General features: G+C 36.3%; 1 protein-coding gene across 45 annotated transcripts in view; it reads left to right on the top strand.

Moving 5' to 3' along the window:
* The window catches only part of CAMK2D (calcium/calmodulin dependent protein kinase II delta), a 305944-nt gene that overhangs the window by 92848 nt on the left and 196963 nt on the right, over positions 1-16133 (top strand). For all 45 annotated transcript variants that reach the window (XM_003899111.5, XM_031664320.1, XM_017958999.3 and 42 more), the window contains one exon: positions 8235-8294. In XM_003899111.5, coding sequence (XP_003899160.1) covers positions 8235-8294 — 60 coding nt within the window. Of the gene's footprint in view, positions 1-8234; positions 8295-16133 lie in introns of those variants that run through there.

The raw sequence follows: 16133 nt of genomic DNA on the forward strand, positions 1-16133 counted from the left end.
ATTCTCCTGCCTCAGCCTCCAGAGTAGCTGGGATTACAGGTGCACACCACCATGCCCAGCTAATTTTTGTATTTTTTTTTAGTACAGACGGGGATCACCATGTTGGCCAGGCTGGTCGCCGACTCCTGACTTTGTGATCTGCCTTTCTGGGCCTCCCAAAGTGCTGGGATTACAGGCATGAGCCACCACGCCCAGCCATAATAGTTTTAAATGGTACTTTTGACAGATGGTCATCTGTTCTGTGTGAACTCGGTCTGATACCTTGTTTCCTAATGCCATCTGGAAGTTCTGATTTCCTCCTTTGGAAAGGCCTTGACTCTGACCTACTGAATATTGCTTGGATCCTCTTTCTCCTAAAGGGACATGTCCTGGCTATCTGGCCATTCTGCATACCACTCTCCTCTTCTTATGCTTCCTGATTCACTCCTCCTGCCTAAATCCTCTGGTGACCTTCATAAGACAAGTTTTATATCTTGGAACATGCAATGAGTGGTGTAGCCATGTTAACAGAATGACAGACACACAAGCAGACAGACAGAGGCACTTTCATGAGAGGAAGACAGCAACACCATCACAGAAGGTATGATAACTGAAGGAGATCGCTAATGTCAGGTAGAGCTACGAGGGTTATAATCAGGGTTTCCTGCGCATCTCCTTCCTTGATCTTCCAAAGGAAATCTACAGTCCACCAATAGTCTCCATTCAACACTATACCTCCTCCAATGTACCCTGTTCTGCACAATTATGCTCCCACTTCCCCCCGGCCAAGGGATAAAAGCTCAATTCAAATTCCCCTTAGCCCATCACCTAGAAGTAGTATAAGGCTTACTAAGAGGCTCTCTTGAAACTTCTATTAGATCTTAGCAGAGTATGCCCATCTCCTTCTTAATAACTATCTAGATAGTTTATATTATCAGACATTAAATAAACATTTATATGAAAATATTTTATATAAGTTAGGATTCACTATAGTTTATAATTTTAAAAGGACTACAATAAGTTGTATCTTCACTTAAATTGCAACTCTATTAATCAGAAGAGATATGTTTCAGATATGCAAAATGGATGAATAAAAGAGTATAGTAAGTTTGTATATAAAACTGGACAATTTTATTTATTTACAAATTTTACACTCAGACAAATAATAGTTTTTTTCTATGTTATTTTTTTTTAGATGTTTAGCATATACTGTAAAACTGAATAATTTCGAGTTTTTGTCCATATTTTACTGTACTGAATTTGTCTCTTTCTGACCATAGATACCAGTGGTTCTCCCACTATTTCTGTTATCAGTGGCCTCGAGGGCATCATCATATGATTTTATGAAAAACAGTTATTTTTGTAATATATTAGGATACATGTAAAATAAATAATTTTTGATGGAGTTAATGTAATTTTTAGTATATCTTTTAGGAATTTAGTTCTTTTAAAGTTGGACACATTTTTAGGCAATAATAATGATAATAATGTTGATAATACAATTTTTTGAGGACCTCTTTTGTTCCAGATTCAGTGCCTGGTGCTAGGTATTTTATGCCCGTGTTATGTAAGGAACTTTGGAAAGGTCGAGTAACTTGGACACCTAGCTAGTAGTCAGTGGTAGAACCAGGATAGCAATTCTTGTCCACTCCACTCTGAAGCCAGAGGTCTTTCCATTTCTCTGGCTTGTCTCTTACAATGTGTCTAGTGTTCTACAAAATTAGGGACCTTCGTTATGGGTTTTTATTGCTCTGCAGTCAGTTGAAAATTCCATTTTCCTCCATAGGTGAAACTGCAGAAAGAAGGTAAAATGAAGTAGAGGCTTGGTTCTTTTTTCACGTATTTTTTTTTTTTTTTTTTCAAATGATGGGGTAGAGCTTCTCCACAAGGCAGCCATGGTTTCCAGTCCATATAGAATCAAGGTTGGACTCATAATTGATAATCTACATTTATATGAGCTTCCTGCACAGAATAGACTTTCAAAAAGTTTCACTTCTAAGTTACGATACAGAGACTTTCATTCTAAATTAAGATGTAGGAGTTTTCAGCATCTGTATCTAATTCTACTTCACCATGAAAAGAACATCATCTTATATAGTTGTAGGATCTTACTGATTCTTCCAGGGCATTGTGGGCAGCAGAAGGACTGGTCCCTAATGTCAAAAAGATTCTAGGTCAAATAGTTAAAAATTCAAATTTATGACACAATGGCATAGCATAGTTTTGTAATATTTAATTATGAATTTTTAAAACTTTTTGTTAAATGGATATGACAGCTTTAAATTTATATACATCCTGTTCAGGTTTTGTAGTGAAATGGCTCTTTCCTTAGCTCCTTCTACTTTACAGTCTGTTTTTAAATGTGACCTACTTAAATGGATAGATTCTGTATTCTTTCTAGAGGAATGCCTCATTTAGTGAGACACAATTTCTCTAACAAGAAAAATGCATTCAGAATGTAATTCCAAAGCCTGCAGGAAAAAGGCCTCTGAGTAGCTACATTATAGCTCTCCAGAATCCATGCACTAAAAAGTGCATCTTTCTTTTAAGAGAGGATCTCTAGGTTCTCACTTCCAGGTTATTTATTTATTATATTTATTTATGTATATTTATAAATATTTATTATTTATTTATTTATTTATTATATTTTTATGCTTTTCTTTTCTCTGGTTCTCCATTCACAGCAGTTGTGAAAAAAGAAGGGGCATTCGTCCTTCATTCATTTATTCAGTCAACAAACATTTATTGAATGCCTATTGTGTGTACCTGAAACTGTTTTATGTACTGGAGACATTGACAGCACTAACAGCTGACAGCAAAAACTCATGAAGAGATTTAAAAAAAAAAAAAAAAACACGTAATAAGCAGATGCAACAGTATAAAACTTCAAATAGTTTAGGTACATTTAGTTTTATCTTCCCCCATTCTGATAATGAGTAGCCAGCCAGATTTCTTCCAGAGGGGCAAATACAATGTCTCTTACTTGAGACTGTAGTTTCTTGTAAATGAAACAAATGTGAAAAATTTCAAAATCAAGTTGGGCTGGTTGTCATAAGGAAGCCAGGGAGGCAGGATTAACTTGCCCTCAAAAACCGATCTGAGGCATTGACCTCAAACTGGAGCATAAGGCCAGGAAATGTCAGGACTAAGGAGATAAGAATAGGGAACACAGCAGCTCAGCAGTTTAACCTGACAAGCCGAAAGGCCAGTAGGGTAAAAATTAGTGATAGAGCTGGATTTTAAACATTCAGTTTTTCATGCGCCCTGGGCAACTCCTCTGTAATTTTGATATAAGATTATTTTGAGAGTGGGATTCTGTTTGTGGGGAGGGAGAGTAGAAGAGTTAAACCTTCTTGGCCATGGCAAACTCAGGCCTTCCTTAGGTGTTATGCTTATATTTGTGTGTGTGTGCCTGCATGTGCATGTCTGTGCATGCGCATATGTGTGTGTGTGCATGCGTGTGTATTTGTTAGAAGGGGCAGTAACTGACCAGTTATGACAGAAGGCAACCTCTCCTTTTGTCCAAACCCCTCCCTTGGCACTTGGTAGGTGGTGCAGGTACCTGTGGGTTTTCACACCTGTGTAGCCTCTGAGTACTTCACTGGATTACAGCAGAGTAATAATTAATGCTAATAATGAGCACTCAGTGGTGTCAAAAAAGATGAAATTCTTTTATATATGTCATTCATGTAAGAAAGCAATGACTGTTAGATCTTCCCCCAACCGCCTAATGAGGTTAATATTTTAATACTTGGGTACTTGGAGGAGTAAATAAGTACTTTTGAAATTTGCTTATTGGTAAGAGCTTATTCCCTGATATTGCCAGAGTAGATATATTGTTGCTTTATATAGCTTTAGTGATATTTCTATTGCTGTGTGAAAGTGAATCAGGGTAGCACTTTAATTTACATTTGTGATCAGGAGTATTATTTTACATAAAGATTAAAATTTGTTTTGGAACAGGAGTCAAGAATTTACTTCATTAGGTCTGAATTCACATTTTCCACCTCATTTGAAATAAAATATTTTGTAAGTTAAAACATATCTTAGCTGGGAAGTAATATTATAACAACATTTCACCAAAATTCTCAAGAAATGTTTTAAAATACAGAAGTCTTTCTACTGGTAATATTATTCCCTCACTGACTTCATGTCAAAACCAAATGATGATGTATTTTCCTTAAGGCATTGTTTATATGGCAGGTCTTCAACCATGTATTACTAACAGTATGTACCTTATCAGACCTGATGAGATTACAGCCTGAAGAGTTATATTTGATTCATACAAGAGTGTGGACTTGAGCTTCAAAGGAATAATGAAGCCAAACTATTATAGTTCAAGTACTTTAATAAATATTAAATGATAAATAAGGCTGGTTCCACACTAGCTTCAGGGCCTGTGGATAATAAAAGAAAATCTTCAAATGGTGCCAAACAGTATTATGGCTGTCTTGCCTTTTATAATCTGTCTTTACCGCTCACCACTGTAGTTGTCAGAGCTGGGAATGATGAGGTAGGATGTATAATTTTTGTTGCTGATGGAATTAAAAGTAAAGGAGACTTTAAAAGTAATCCATCTCTTTAGCAGGATAAATACAGAAATGTGATTTTTGGTAATACTGTAATAGGTATTTAATCACTCCTCATCTACCTACTCTCTCTGAAAGTCAAGTTGTGAACTTCATGTTAAATGTGAAACATACCGGGTGATATCCATTTTCATTATTGTTAATTTCTGGTTTTAATGGAAACTAGAATTTAGTTATATCATCGTGTTTGGGATGTCAAAACATGTTCCAGTGGGAAAGTACAGAATGCCTATGATTCATAGAAGATCACTAAGTTATGTGATTATATGGAAGAAAAAGTAAGTGAAGCTGCTTTTCAGAGAAAGCCCATCAGTACTATTGTTATAAAGTCTACTGTGGGCTGAGCATGGTGGCTCATGCCCATAGCCCCAGCACTTTGGGAGGCCGAGGCGGGTGGATCACCTGAGGTCAGGAGTTTGAGACCAGGCTGGCCAACATGGTGAAACCACATCTCTACCAAAAGTACAAAAGTTAGCTGGGCATGGTGGTAGGCGCCTGCAATCCCAGCTACTTGGGAAGCTAAAGCAGGAGAATTGCTTGAACCCGGGAGGCAGAGGTTGCAGTGAACCGAGATTGCGCCATTGCATTCCTGCCTGGTCAACAAGAGCTAAACTCTGTCTCAAAAAACAAACAAACAAACAAACAAACAAACAAACAAAAAACTGTGGCAGACAAATTCTAAGATGCCCTAATAATCCTTCCTCCTGTTGTTCATGCCCTTATACATTGAAATTGGGCCAGCCTAGGTTTTTTTTCCCCAACCAATTGAATATGGAAAACATGATGGGATATCACTTCTGTGATTAGGCTAAATAAGATAGTGACCTTCCCTTTTGCTTACCATACTCTTCCCTTTGGTGACTTTGATGAAACATGTTGCCATATTGGCACATGCAAGGAACTGAGGGCATCCTCCAGCCAATGGCCAGGTAGGAACTGAGACCCTCACGTCAACAAGTCTTGTAGGAACTGAGTACTGCCAACAATTATGCCAGCTTGGAAGGAGATCCTTCCTCAGTCAAGACTTTAGATGACACCCCAGCCATGGCTGACACCTTGATTGCAGCCTGGTGAGAGACCCTAAAGCAAAGGGCTCGGTTAAGCTACGGCCAGGTTCTTGACCCACAGAAACTGTGAGATTATACATGTGCGTTGTTTTAAGCTCCTAAGTTTGAGGTGTTGGACACATAGCAATAGAAAACTGATACATTAGATGTATTAGTTTGATACGGCTACCACAACAAAGTACCACAGACTAAGTGGCTTAAATAAGCAGTTGTGAAAATTTATTTTCTCACAGTTCTGGAGGCTCAGAAGTCTAAGATGAAGGTGTCAGAAGCATTGATTTCTTCTGAGACTTTTCTCCTTGCCTCGTAGATGCCTGTCTTATCCCTGTGTCTTCACAGGATCTTCTTTCTGCGCATGTCATGCACTAGTTCCCCTTTCATATATAGACACCAGTCATATTAGATTACAGGCCACAATAATGACTGCATTTCAACTCAGTCACCTCTTTAAACATTCTCTCTCCAAATACAGTCACATTCTCTGGGATCTGGAGATTAGGATGGCTTCATATGAATTTTATGAGGAAACAACGGTTAAGCCCACGACGATAAACTATATAAAGTTTTATAATTATACTTATAGCAAAAACTCTGTAGAACTTACTGTCCGTAAAGATCTTTTGCTTCCTTTTTATTCTTTATTTTAATATAATTATATATTTTTCGGATGATTTATATATATAAAAAAATCACATAGTTTAGCACATATATTTGCATATCCCTGTCTCCATAACAAAATTCGAATCTCTGTAAGCATATGTCTTTCATATACTTTATTATTATTATTATTATTATTTTTAGACAGAGCCTCCCTCTGTCACCCAGGCTAGAGTGCAGCGCACGTTCTCGGCTCACTGCAACCTCCACCTCCCCGGTTCAAGTGATTCTCCTGCCTCTGCCTCCTGAGTAGCTGGGATTACAGGTGCCCACCACCACACCTGGCTAATTTTTGTGTTTTTTTTGGTAGAGATAAGATTTCACCATGTTGGCCAGGCTTGTCTTGAACTCCTGGCTTCAAGCAATCCACCTGCCTCGGCCTCCCAAAGTGCGGGGATTACAGGGGTGAGCTACTGTGCCCAGCCTCTTTGCTATACTTTAGGTGTAACACTTTGCAGTATTTATGGTATTGCTGTTAGAGGCATTTTCAAAATCTACCTTTACTTTTTGTATTTGCTTGTATACTTCTAAATAAGTTGGAAGTAGCTTAAGAGTAAGGACTTGTTAAAAAGATAGGGAGTTTGAAGAATTTACATTTATTTGAAGTAGGTATAATTTTAGATAATGGTAGGTCCAGAGAATATCTGTCTTTGTATTTGGGAATCAAGATATAATGGAGATACACTGTTAGAGACTATCTAATGCTGGGCTGATTTATTAAGACACTGTGTTTTTGACACTTTGAGCTATTAATAGCACTGTACGTGTTTAAAATATTTTTCTAAATGGCCAAAAAAATCTACATTATATACAACAGTTCATTATAGCTTACACCAGTGGTTCCCGAAGTGTGTCTGCAGACCCAGGGAGTGCCAAAAACTCTCTTAGGGGATCTTCAAAGTCAAAACTATTTCCAAACTAAAACCAAACATTATTTGCCTTTTATTTTAAAAAGTGTTGACATTTTTATATGTGTTGACATGTGTTGCATCATAAATGCAAAAGAAACAGAGGATGAGATTGCTGGAGGCTTTGCATTAATCAAGGCAGTGGTGTTAAACTACTGGTATTTGTATTTTAAAATAGGGATGATAATATTGCCAATATAAGAGGGTTGTTGTAAGATTTAAATCAGATATTTTGTGTATAAGTTTTCAACTAATGACCACTATACACTGCTACCCTTATCAGCAACATGTGTTTCTACCATGTTTTTGTCTCTCACTACCATTTATTTTGTGTTGTGATGAGTGATTTTAGTTACGTTTATGTGTATACGTACTGCCACCAAAAAATCAAAGAAGAATATTAAGATAATTCTTAAAACACAAGTTTATAGTGGTTCATGTTTCTTCAAAGAAATGGTTAGGGAAACATAGATAGGTGATGAGCAAGCAATTAGGGATTTTTGGAAATCTTTGATATTAGGAAGAGCATCATAAACCTAGGAAGTTGAACCAACAATTGTAAGGAAAGTGGTTAACAGAGCGTATGACTGAACAGAGAACATTCTCCATTAGGGATAAACTATAATTACCTGATTTAGCACTTCTTCCATTGGCAATTCAATTTCCATATATGCATCCTCTGCTCTAAATCGGTATGTCTATATTGGGTTATTTAACTTGTTACAATAATATATACTTCATGTAAAAATGAGAAAGAATAGTATTGTTTTGTGCAATTTCTACTATTTTCCCCAAGTTTAAATTTAGCACTGTTCTATACTGCACTCTGTCAAACATCAAGTCAATGAAAAATAAAATTAGATTGTTGAACTATGTGCTATTCACTGAATTCTAAATTTGAACTATCATTGTTTCAAAATGAAATCAAAGGATAAGTAAATGCAAAGGCCTTATGTCATTTTGTTATGATGTTTATTGTGTTTTATTATTTTTTGCTTTATTTATTTTTACCTTATTCTGTTTTTTTAAAACAGATCATCAGAAACTAGAAAGAGAAGCTAGAATCTGCCGTCTTTTGAAGCACCCTAATATTGGTGAGAACATATTTTTAATGTTTTTAAAATGTTAATTTAAAATTTTATGTTATGTACCACAATAAAGTGCTAACTTGATAATCTAGAATATTTATAACTTTTAAAAAATAGGTTCCTAACTTTCAATCTTGGTTACATTTGATTCCTCAAAGTTTTTCTGTGTTTGTTGTTTGTTTTTTGATGCAATCTTTGAAGTAGAAATGTGAAAAATTAAACTAAGTTTGTAGAAACAAAGATACTAAATTAATTAATGGTATATGTTTCCTATTGTGCTGAAAGTTGACTGTATACCAACCAGTGGAAAACCTGAGTGTAATTTAAAGAATAAATAAATAAATTTAGGTAATCCCTGATTATATTAGCTTTATTTTAACCACATAATTTGGAGTCTGCTATGTTAATGAGTTCAATGTCCTTTCTGTAGAGTTGTATAAAATGAAAACAATAATCCTTTACCTAATTGGGAAAATAGTTGTGAAGGTAAAAATGAAACAAGTATAACAATTTTTTGAAGTTATATATGTATTTTTTCAAAAGTTTATGATTATGTATAAACACTTTAAAAAATAATATAAGGTCTCATTTGAATAGTGCTTTTATGTGTCTTTAAGAATTGCTCAGCTACTGCTGCTGAAGTATAGAAAGACAGGATTTATGTCATCACTTTAGTCAACTCAATTACATTCCATATATTCTGTTAAAAGTTTACTTTAGGCCAGGTGCGGTGACTTATGCCTATAATCCCAGCACTTTGGAGGGCTGAGGCAGAAGGATCGCTTGAACCTAGGAATTCGAGACCAGCCTGGGCAATGTGACAAGACCGTATTTCTACAAACTATTGAAAAAATTACCTGGATGTGGTAGTGTGCATGTATGGTCCAAGGTACTAGAGAGGCTGAGATGGGAGGATCGCTTGAGCCCAGGAGGTTGAGGCTGCAGTGAGCCATGCACTTCAGACAGCCTGGGTGACAGAATGAGACATTGTCTCCAAAAACAAAAAAGTTCACCTTATAGTTACTGATTTGATTCCAGAAATAGTAAAAGGACTTCAGAATATTTATCTCTCATGAATTATAAAATAGCATAACTGTTTTTGAAATTTTTAAAAAGTGATGAATATAAGAAACAAAGAAGAAAAGCACAGGAAAGAAAAAGTAAATCCAGAAATATGTGTAAACTAGATTCTGTGATAGTAGGTTTGATTATTTTGGAAAAATGTTACTGTCCCAGCTCCCTCAATTTTATTGTTAACTTAAGTATTTCTGATCTAGAAGCAGTGAGAAAAGGGGTAACAGTGATGTAGAATTTGCAAAATCTTTCACTGAAAAGTTTACAGGTGTTTTAATTTTATGTGTAGGAGCATTCAATTTCTATTCTTGCTTTGACGTTTTTAGTATCCTGCACTTAGTGGGTGCATCTTAGGGTCTTAAGTGAATGGCTACTATGGGTAAAAAAAAAATTGTAACAGTGGCAAATTCACCTATATCATTCACTCACTCAACAAGTTACATTTCTAGGTGTATAGTAGGAACAAAACATACTGCCAGCTGACTAAAAGGAACCTTCTGGTTTGAGGAGAGAACAAAACAACTCTGACATATAAATCTACTCTTTACAAGCATTTTTTTCTGACAAAAATTTATGGCATTTCTTGTTTGGCTGTATTGGTTTGCTAAGACTGCCAGTAACAGAGTACCACAAACTGGGTGGTTTAAGCAACAGAAATTTATTTTCTCATAGCTCTGGAAGCCAGAAATCTAAGATGAAGGTGTTGTCAGGTTTGGTTTCTTCTGAGACCTCCTTCCTAAGCAAGTAGGTGGCTGTCATCTCCCTGTGTCTTCACATGGTCTTCCCTCTGTATGATGTCTGTGTCCTCATTTCTTCTTGTAAGGACACCAGTCATATTGGATTAGGGCCCACATTGATAACCTCATTCTCACCTAATTATCCCTTTAGACACTTTATATGCAAATAATACAGTCACATTCTGAAGTATCAAGGTTAGTATACCAACACAGGAATTTTGGGAGGACATCATTTGCCCATAACATTTAATTACCCAATGAACCACTATAGTTCAAAGATTACTTCTCTTGCTCAGGTTTAAGATAAAATCAAATCTTTGTTTAGTGAACTTGCAATTCTGGTGCAGAAAGTTGTTATTTGTTTGTTTTGGTTTGGTTTGGTTTGTATGAGGTCCTCCTATGAGACTCAATTTTTGTGGATAATGAAACTAGTTTCTTCCATTTCCTCTAGGATACCAAAGTCAAACATTCGAAAAACTGCCAAGGTAAAACAAGAACTGTTTTCATTCTGACACTACATACAGACTAAACTTACAAAAAGAGAAACTATGCTGGGGAAAGTTCTAAACCTTTGTGACCTAGATAGCATCATCAACACCTTCTGACGCAGTGTACATCTTTTTTCGGGGCTCCATAACAGCCAAAGGTCATAATTCCTTGGTTACCTCACTGGAGGTTTTCTTCCATCTTTTAAGGTTTCAGGAGTACAAAAGGAACTGTGACAATTTTAGGTCCTTGAACCCTAGGACCCATTTCTAACCACAAGAGAGATTTCGAGTGATCCTTTATCTCAGGGTATAAGTCATGGATGGATTAAATTTATGAGGCATAATCTCAAAAATTATAACACTGGCAAATTCACCTATATCATTCACTCACTCAACAAGTTACATTTCTAGGTGTATAGTAGGAACAAAACAGACCAATATCCCTGCCCTCATGGAGCTTGCATTTTTGGGGGAGACAGACAGTAAACAAAGCAGTGGGTATTAGATGGTGATAACTGTTGAGGAAAAATAGGAAGCAGAGAGGGAAATACAGAGTGTTGGAGTATTCCAATTTTAAATAGTTGGTCAGGACCATTTCATAGAGAAAGTGAAATACATTTGAATGAAAACCTAAAAGATGGGAGGAAGGAAGTCATTTGGCTCCCCGGGGCGGGGGCGGGGAGGAACATTGTAGGCAGAGGGAACAAACAGCCTGCATAAGGGCCCTAAGGTCAGTAGATTCTACCAAAGCTTTTTATCTAATGAGAGAAATAGGGATGAATTCTTTTTCATTTTATCTTACCTTAACTGATGAATCTCCATGCCATGTAATCTGACAGTGTTGTGTTTATTCATGTAAAGAACGATTTTAAAACAACATCCATAACAACAGTGACTGTCATAAAATAGTAAGCAACAGCCAACAAAGGAGGAGTGTTTTAAAGACAGATGCCATAAGTGGACATCTGCAAATGCATTGGAGAGTAGTTGAACCCAAGGTTATGAGGGGAGTACTGCAGGAAGAGATCATCTCACTAGTTAACAGCACCACATGAATCACTAGTACTCAATCATGACTGAATCAGATTACACAGGGAAAACAGCATTTGCTCTTGATTTCCCTGACATAGGTAATGTGATATGTAAGTAATATCAGACTCTTATCCTCTTCTCCCTTTTCTCTATTTTATTATTTGCTTGGTTTTAAAATCAGCTAGGCTTTAGAACTTTAAGGAAGGAAATAACTATTTTTGACAGTGTTTTCCCCTGTGAAAAGGTGCTTGTTTCATTTTTATATTTGCATGTGTCTTTCTCTTGGCACAGAATCAATAATCTTGAAAACTTGCAGCAAGTAAAAGGTTCCTCCCAAAAATACACATTTTAAACCAACTAAAAATGGCGATTCATTAAACTACTTTTTTTCATGTGTTATTTTCTATGTTTTTCTGATTTTAAAAGTAATACAGTTAGTGGAAAATTTGGAAAATACAACATTGTATAAAGAAGAAACTGGAGGGCTCAACTTTTAATATTTGATTTATTCATTTTTTCCTTTTTATAATAAATCTTATATATATGCTAATTTGCAGCATTCTGTTGTGTACATTTTCATACCCCTTTAGATATACTATGAAAATGGTCTCACCCAACAAAATTTCTTGAGTATATAACCATTGGCAAGCTTTGTTCTAGGCTATATGCACTGGTGATGAAACAGTGACTGAGAGAGACAATGCCCCTCTTTTCCCAAAGCTTTTCATCCTAGCGTATAAACAAAACACCATAATAATGTCATAAGGATTAGTTCTATGCAGAGAATTGAAATAGGGTAATTTGATACCAGGGGACCGGATGGCTACTATCAAAAACAAACAGAGCCAGACACCAGTTAAAGCTGATATAGATTTTATTTTATACTATTGCAATCGGGGAAAGAACTGAACTTCATTCCAAGCACAGCAATGACAGCTGGGGATTTATAGTCAAGGAGCAGAGTGAGGGGGTCAGTGGATGGAAGATTTTTAAGAGGAGACATCAAGGATAGGGAGATTCTTGCTGAACTGGACTAACAAGATTCTTGCTAAAGGCAGGCCAAGGACTTAGACATTAAGGGTAGAGAATGAAGACCTTGATCAGATATCAAAGGTGGGAAATCACTTAGTAGGATTCTTCATTTAGACTGGCTTCTGAAGGTTAGGGACATTGCCCAAGGATGAGATCTAGTTGAAAAGAGGAACCTGCCTGATGTTTGGTTAGGGAGAGAGTCTTGGTCACACTGCTTTAGAGTGGCTTCTTAGGCAAGATGTATCATTGGAGGTCACATTTAAACTGATATCTAAATGACAAGTGGAAGCCATCATGAAAAAGAGAAAGAGTTTCAGGCACAAAGAGCCCTCTTTGTTAGGGGAAAAGTGGGGAAACCAGTAGAGGGACTGCCTTGGGGGAAAGGGAGTGACTGAACAGGGTAGGTAGATATTTAACCATGTAGGGTTACGTTAATTAGATTTGGGAGTTTGGGTTTCATTCTACATGCAATGGGAAAACCAATAGTAGGGTTTTAAGCAAAAGTGTATCATAATCTGCTTTGCTGTATCTGCTGTGTGTAAAATGGTTTCCTAATCACTTGAGCACAAGTGGGTACATTCAAGCTATTCTCCTGCCTCAGCCTCCCGAGTAGCTGGGATTACAGTCACATGCCACCACACCCAGCTAATTTTTGTATTTTTAGTAGAGACGGAGTTTCGCCATGTTGGCCAGGCTAGTCTCGAACTCCTGATCTTAGGTTATCTGCCCACCTCGGCCTCCCAAAGTGCTGGGATTACAGGCGTGAGCCACCATGCCTGGCCAGTTGTCTTCTATTTCTAATGATTAAGCTTGATTGAGTTGAATAACGCTAACTCTGTTGTAGCTAAAGTACTAGTAGACTACGAAGATGAAAGAGACCAAAAAATGACCAAAAAGATATCATAATTTTAAAAGACAAATAATTATGTATGCAACTGAAATATAGTGTGATTATATACTATAATGAAACTATTAATAAGGTGCCATGGGAGCGCCAACATACAAGCTAAGAATCTTAACTGAAATATACTGGATGGTGAACAGAATTTTGCCATAAAGTTGTAGGGATTGGACTGAAGAGCATTATAGAAAGACAGGCCCACAAAAGAAAAAAATAGAGTTAAAAGTCTTTGTCACACTTGAATGACTGAAAACTTGTAATGATTGGTATACTATGTGTGTGTGTCAGAAATAAAAGTTGATTGGGAATAACAGTGGAGAGTCTGGGAAGGAATTTGATTTTTAATCTGGAGAAAATGAAGAATTAATTTAAGATTTATTTAGTCAATTCATAATTATATCAGTTTTTTAGGACAGATTTAGTAGTAATAAGCACAATTATGTGGTGTCAGGAAAAATTGGTGTTGAAAGAGCATCTGAAAGTCTCTGGAGTGAATGTAGGTGTAAGGCATGATGAGTTCCTCAACCACAGCAATGGGAACAGAGTTGCAAGGAGGGCAAAGCTACCAAAGATGTTGCTGTGGAATCAGATCTTGAGCAGTAATTAACTTGTGGCAGATGGGTTAGGAGGTTTCTCTGAGGTTTCTAGTTTGTGTGACTAGAGAGATGTTGATCCCTTTAACTGACAATAGGGAACAAAGGAGGAAAAAACATTGGGAGAAATTAGAAATTTCACTGATTTGAAAACATTATTTTTTTAAGGATTGGAACATACCCATTATGGGGGACCATGGACAAAAAGGAAGACTAGAAGTCACAAATGCCACTACCCAAACCTCTGATCTTTCACTTTTTGGCAGAAGATATAAGCTTCTTACCATGTTGGCATCCTCTTCAGGATGGAAATACTTGGCGGTGACTGTGATCATCTTTCTTAGACTAAGGCTGAATGCTGCTAAGTCCCAAGCAGTCAAGTTGGGTGCTCAAAGTATCTATTGAAAAAGCAACATAACATCTGTAGCAACTCCATCACCACCTAACTGTGATTGAGCACTTATTTCTAGGATGCTTTTTTCCCCTCATTCTGTCCACTAAAGTAAAGCTCACTTCTTACTGGTCCCTTGTGCCTTTCCCAAACATGTATCTTTCATTGGTTCAACTACTTTAATGTGTATATATCCCCTCTGACTTGCATGTGGGATACCACATAGAACCCTAGAGAGTATGAATATATGTTTTGAGTCATCTACATGTATGGGATAGTGAGAGCATGTGAACGTGCCCAGCAGTATATTACCAAGGGGGCCATAGACAGAATGATGAAAAATACTTATTTGTAAAAATTTGACTTTTTCTTTTAAGGAGCGATAACAACAGCCATTTTCTTAGATTACTTTCATTCTGAATATATTTGAAAACATTTAATATATAAAAGAGCTAAATTTTTATTCTAGATGAATAAAAGGAAACTATATTTGGGAACAAAATATTTTGAGATGTACAGAAATGCAGTATAGGCTTCTTTTTACAATAATAATCCAACTATCCTGATTTTAAATTGCGTTATATCAATTTATACTCTAAGAAAAGTAGGAAGACTATAAATTTTACCTACAGGCTTAATTTTGTTAAAGCTTTAATGAGTTACTATTTTGAAGATCATTATTTTCCTTCTGCCATTCGCCTTCTTCCAAACAATTTCTCATTTAAAAATTGTAGTGCCAAATGTTCATTTAAGCTTATTTGTTAGGAACTCTCCAAGAGAACTCTGATAAAACATGATTTTCAAATGTTATTCTCATATGTGTTGATTATTGCAGTGACCTTTTCTTTTGATATTTCTTATATAAATCTGCCCTTCAAAATTAAATTACATCTTCTGGTCATTTTCTAAGAATATATTCATAATATGGACGAGAGAAAAGAGATGGAACAGTTTTTCCCCCACAGAAAGACAGAGGATCATTCATTTAAGGTAACGGTTTTCAACCTGGGATGATTTTGCCCCCTCTACTCTCTCTTCCTTCTGGAGACATTTGACAATGTGTGGAAACATTTTTGACTGTCACAATTGTGGTTGCCATTCTGGCATCTCTTGGGTGGAGGCTTCTAAGCATCCTACAATGCACAGAAGAGCCCTTCACAATAATGAATTATCTGCTCCAAAATGCCATAGTGCTAATATTGAGGAACTCAATTATTTAAAGTAAGAGTGACAGTAACAACAAAAGGACAAATAGCCAGCATTACTTGATGTACTTATGGGGCCATGCAATTTTCTTTTATATAAAAAAAGTAGGCAGTGCATCTTCTTAAGTAAAGGACAAGTCTAGTAAAGAAAATAAACTGCTTTTGAAACCATTTATAAGTATCTAATTAAATTGAAGCATAGAAATTGCACTGTAAGCAGAGCCAAGGTAGCATAGTCTGATGCTGACATACGCCAATTACAATCCTTATAAATCTATTAATCAAAACAGATTTTATGTTTGCAACCTTGGCAAGCCTGATTCCTTCACAAACAAAAAGGTAATGAAACCTATTTAAATAAAATAGAATCATTTAGTTTTTTAACTAATTTT

The sequence above is a fragment of the Papio anubis genome, chromosome 3 (genome assembly GCF_008728515.1).
Source record: "Papio anubis isolate 15944 chromosome 3, Panubis1.0, whole genome shotgun sequence".
In the NCBI taxonomy this organism is placed as follows: domain Eukaryota; kingdom Metazoa; phylum Chordata; class Mammalia; order Primates; family Cercopithecidae; genus Papio; species Papio anubis.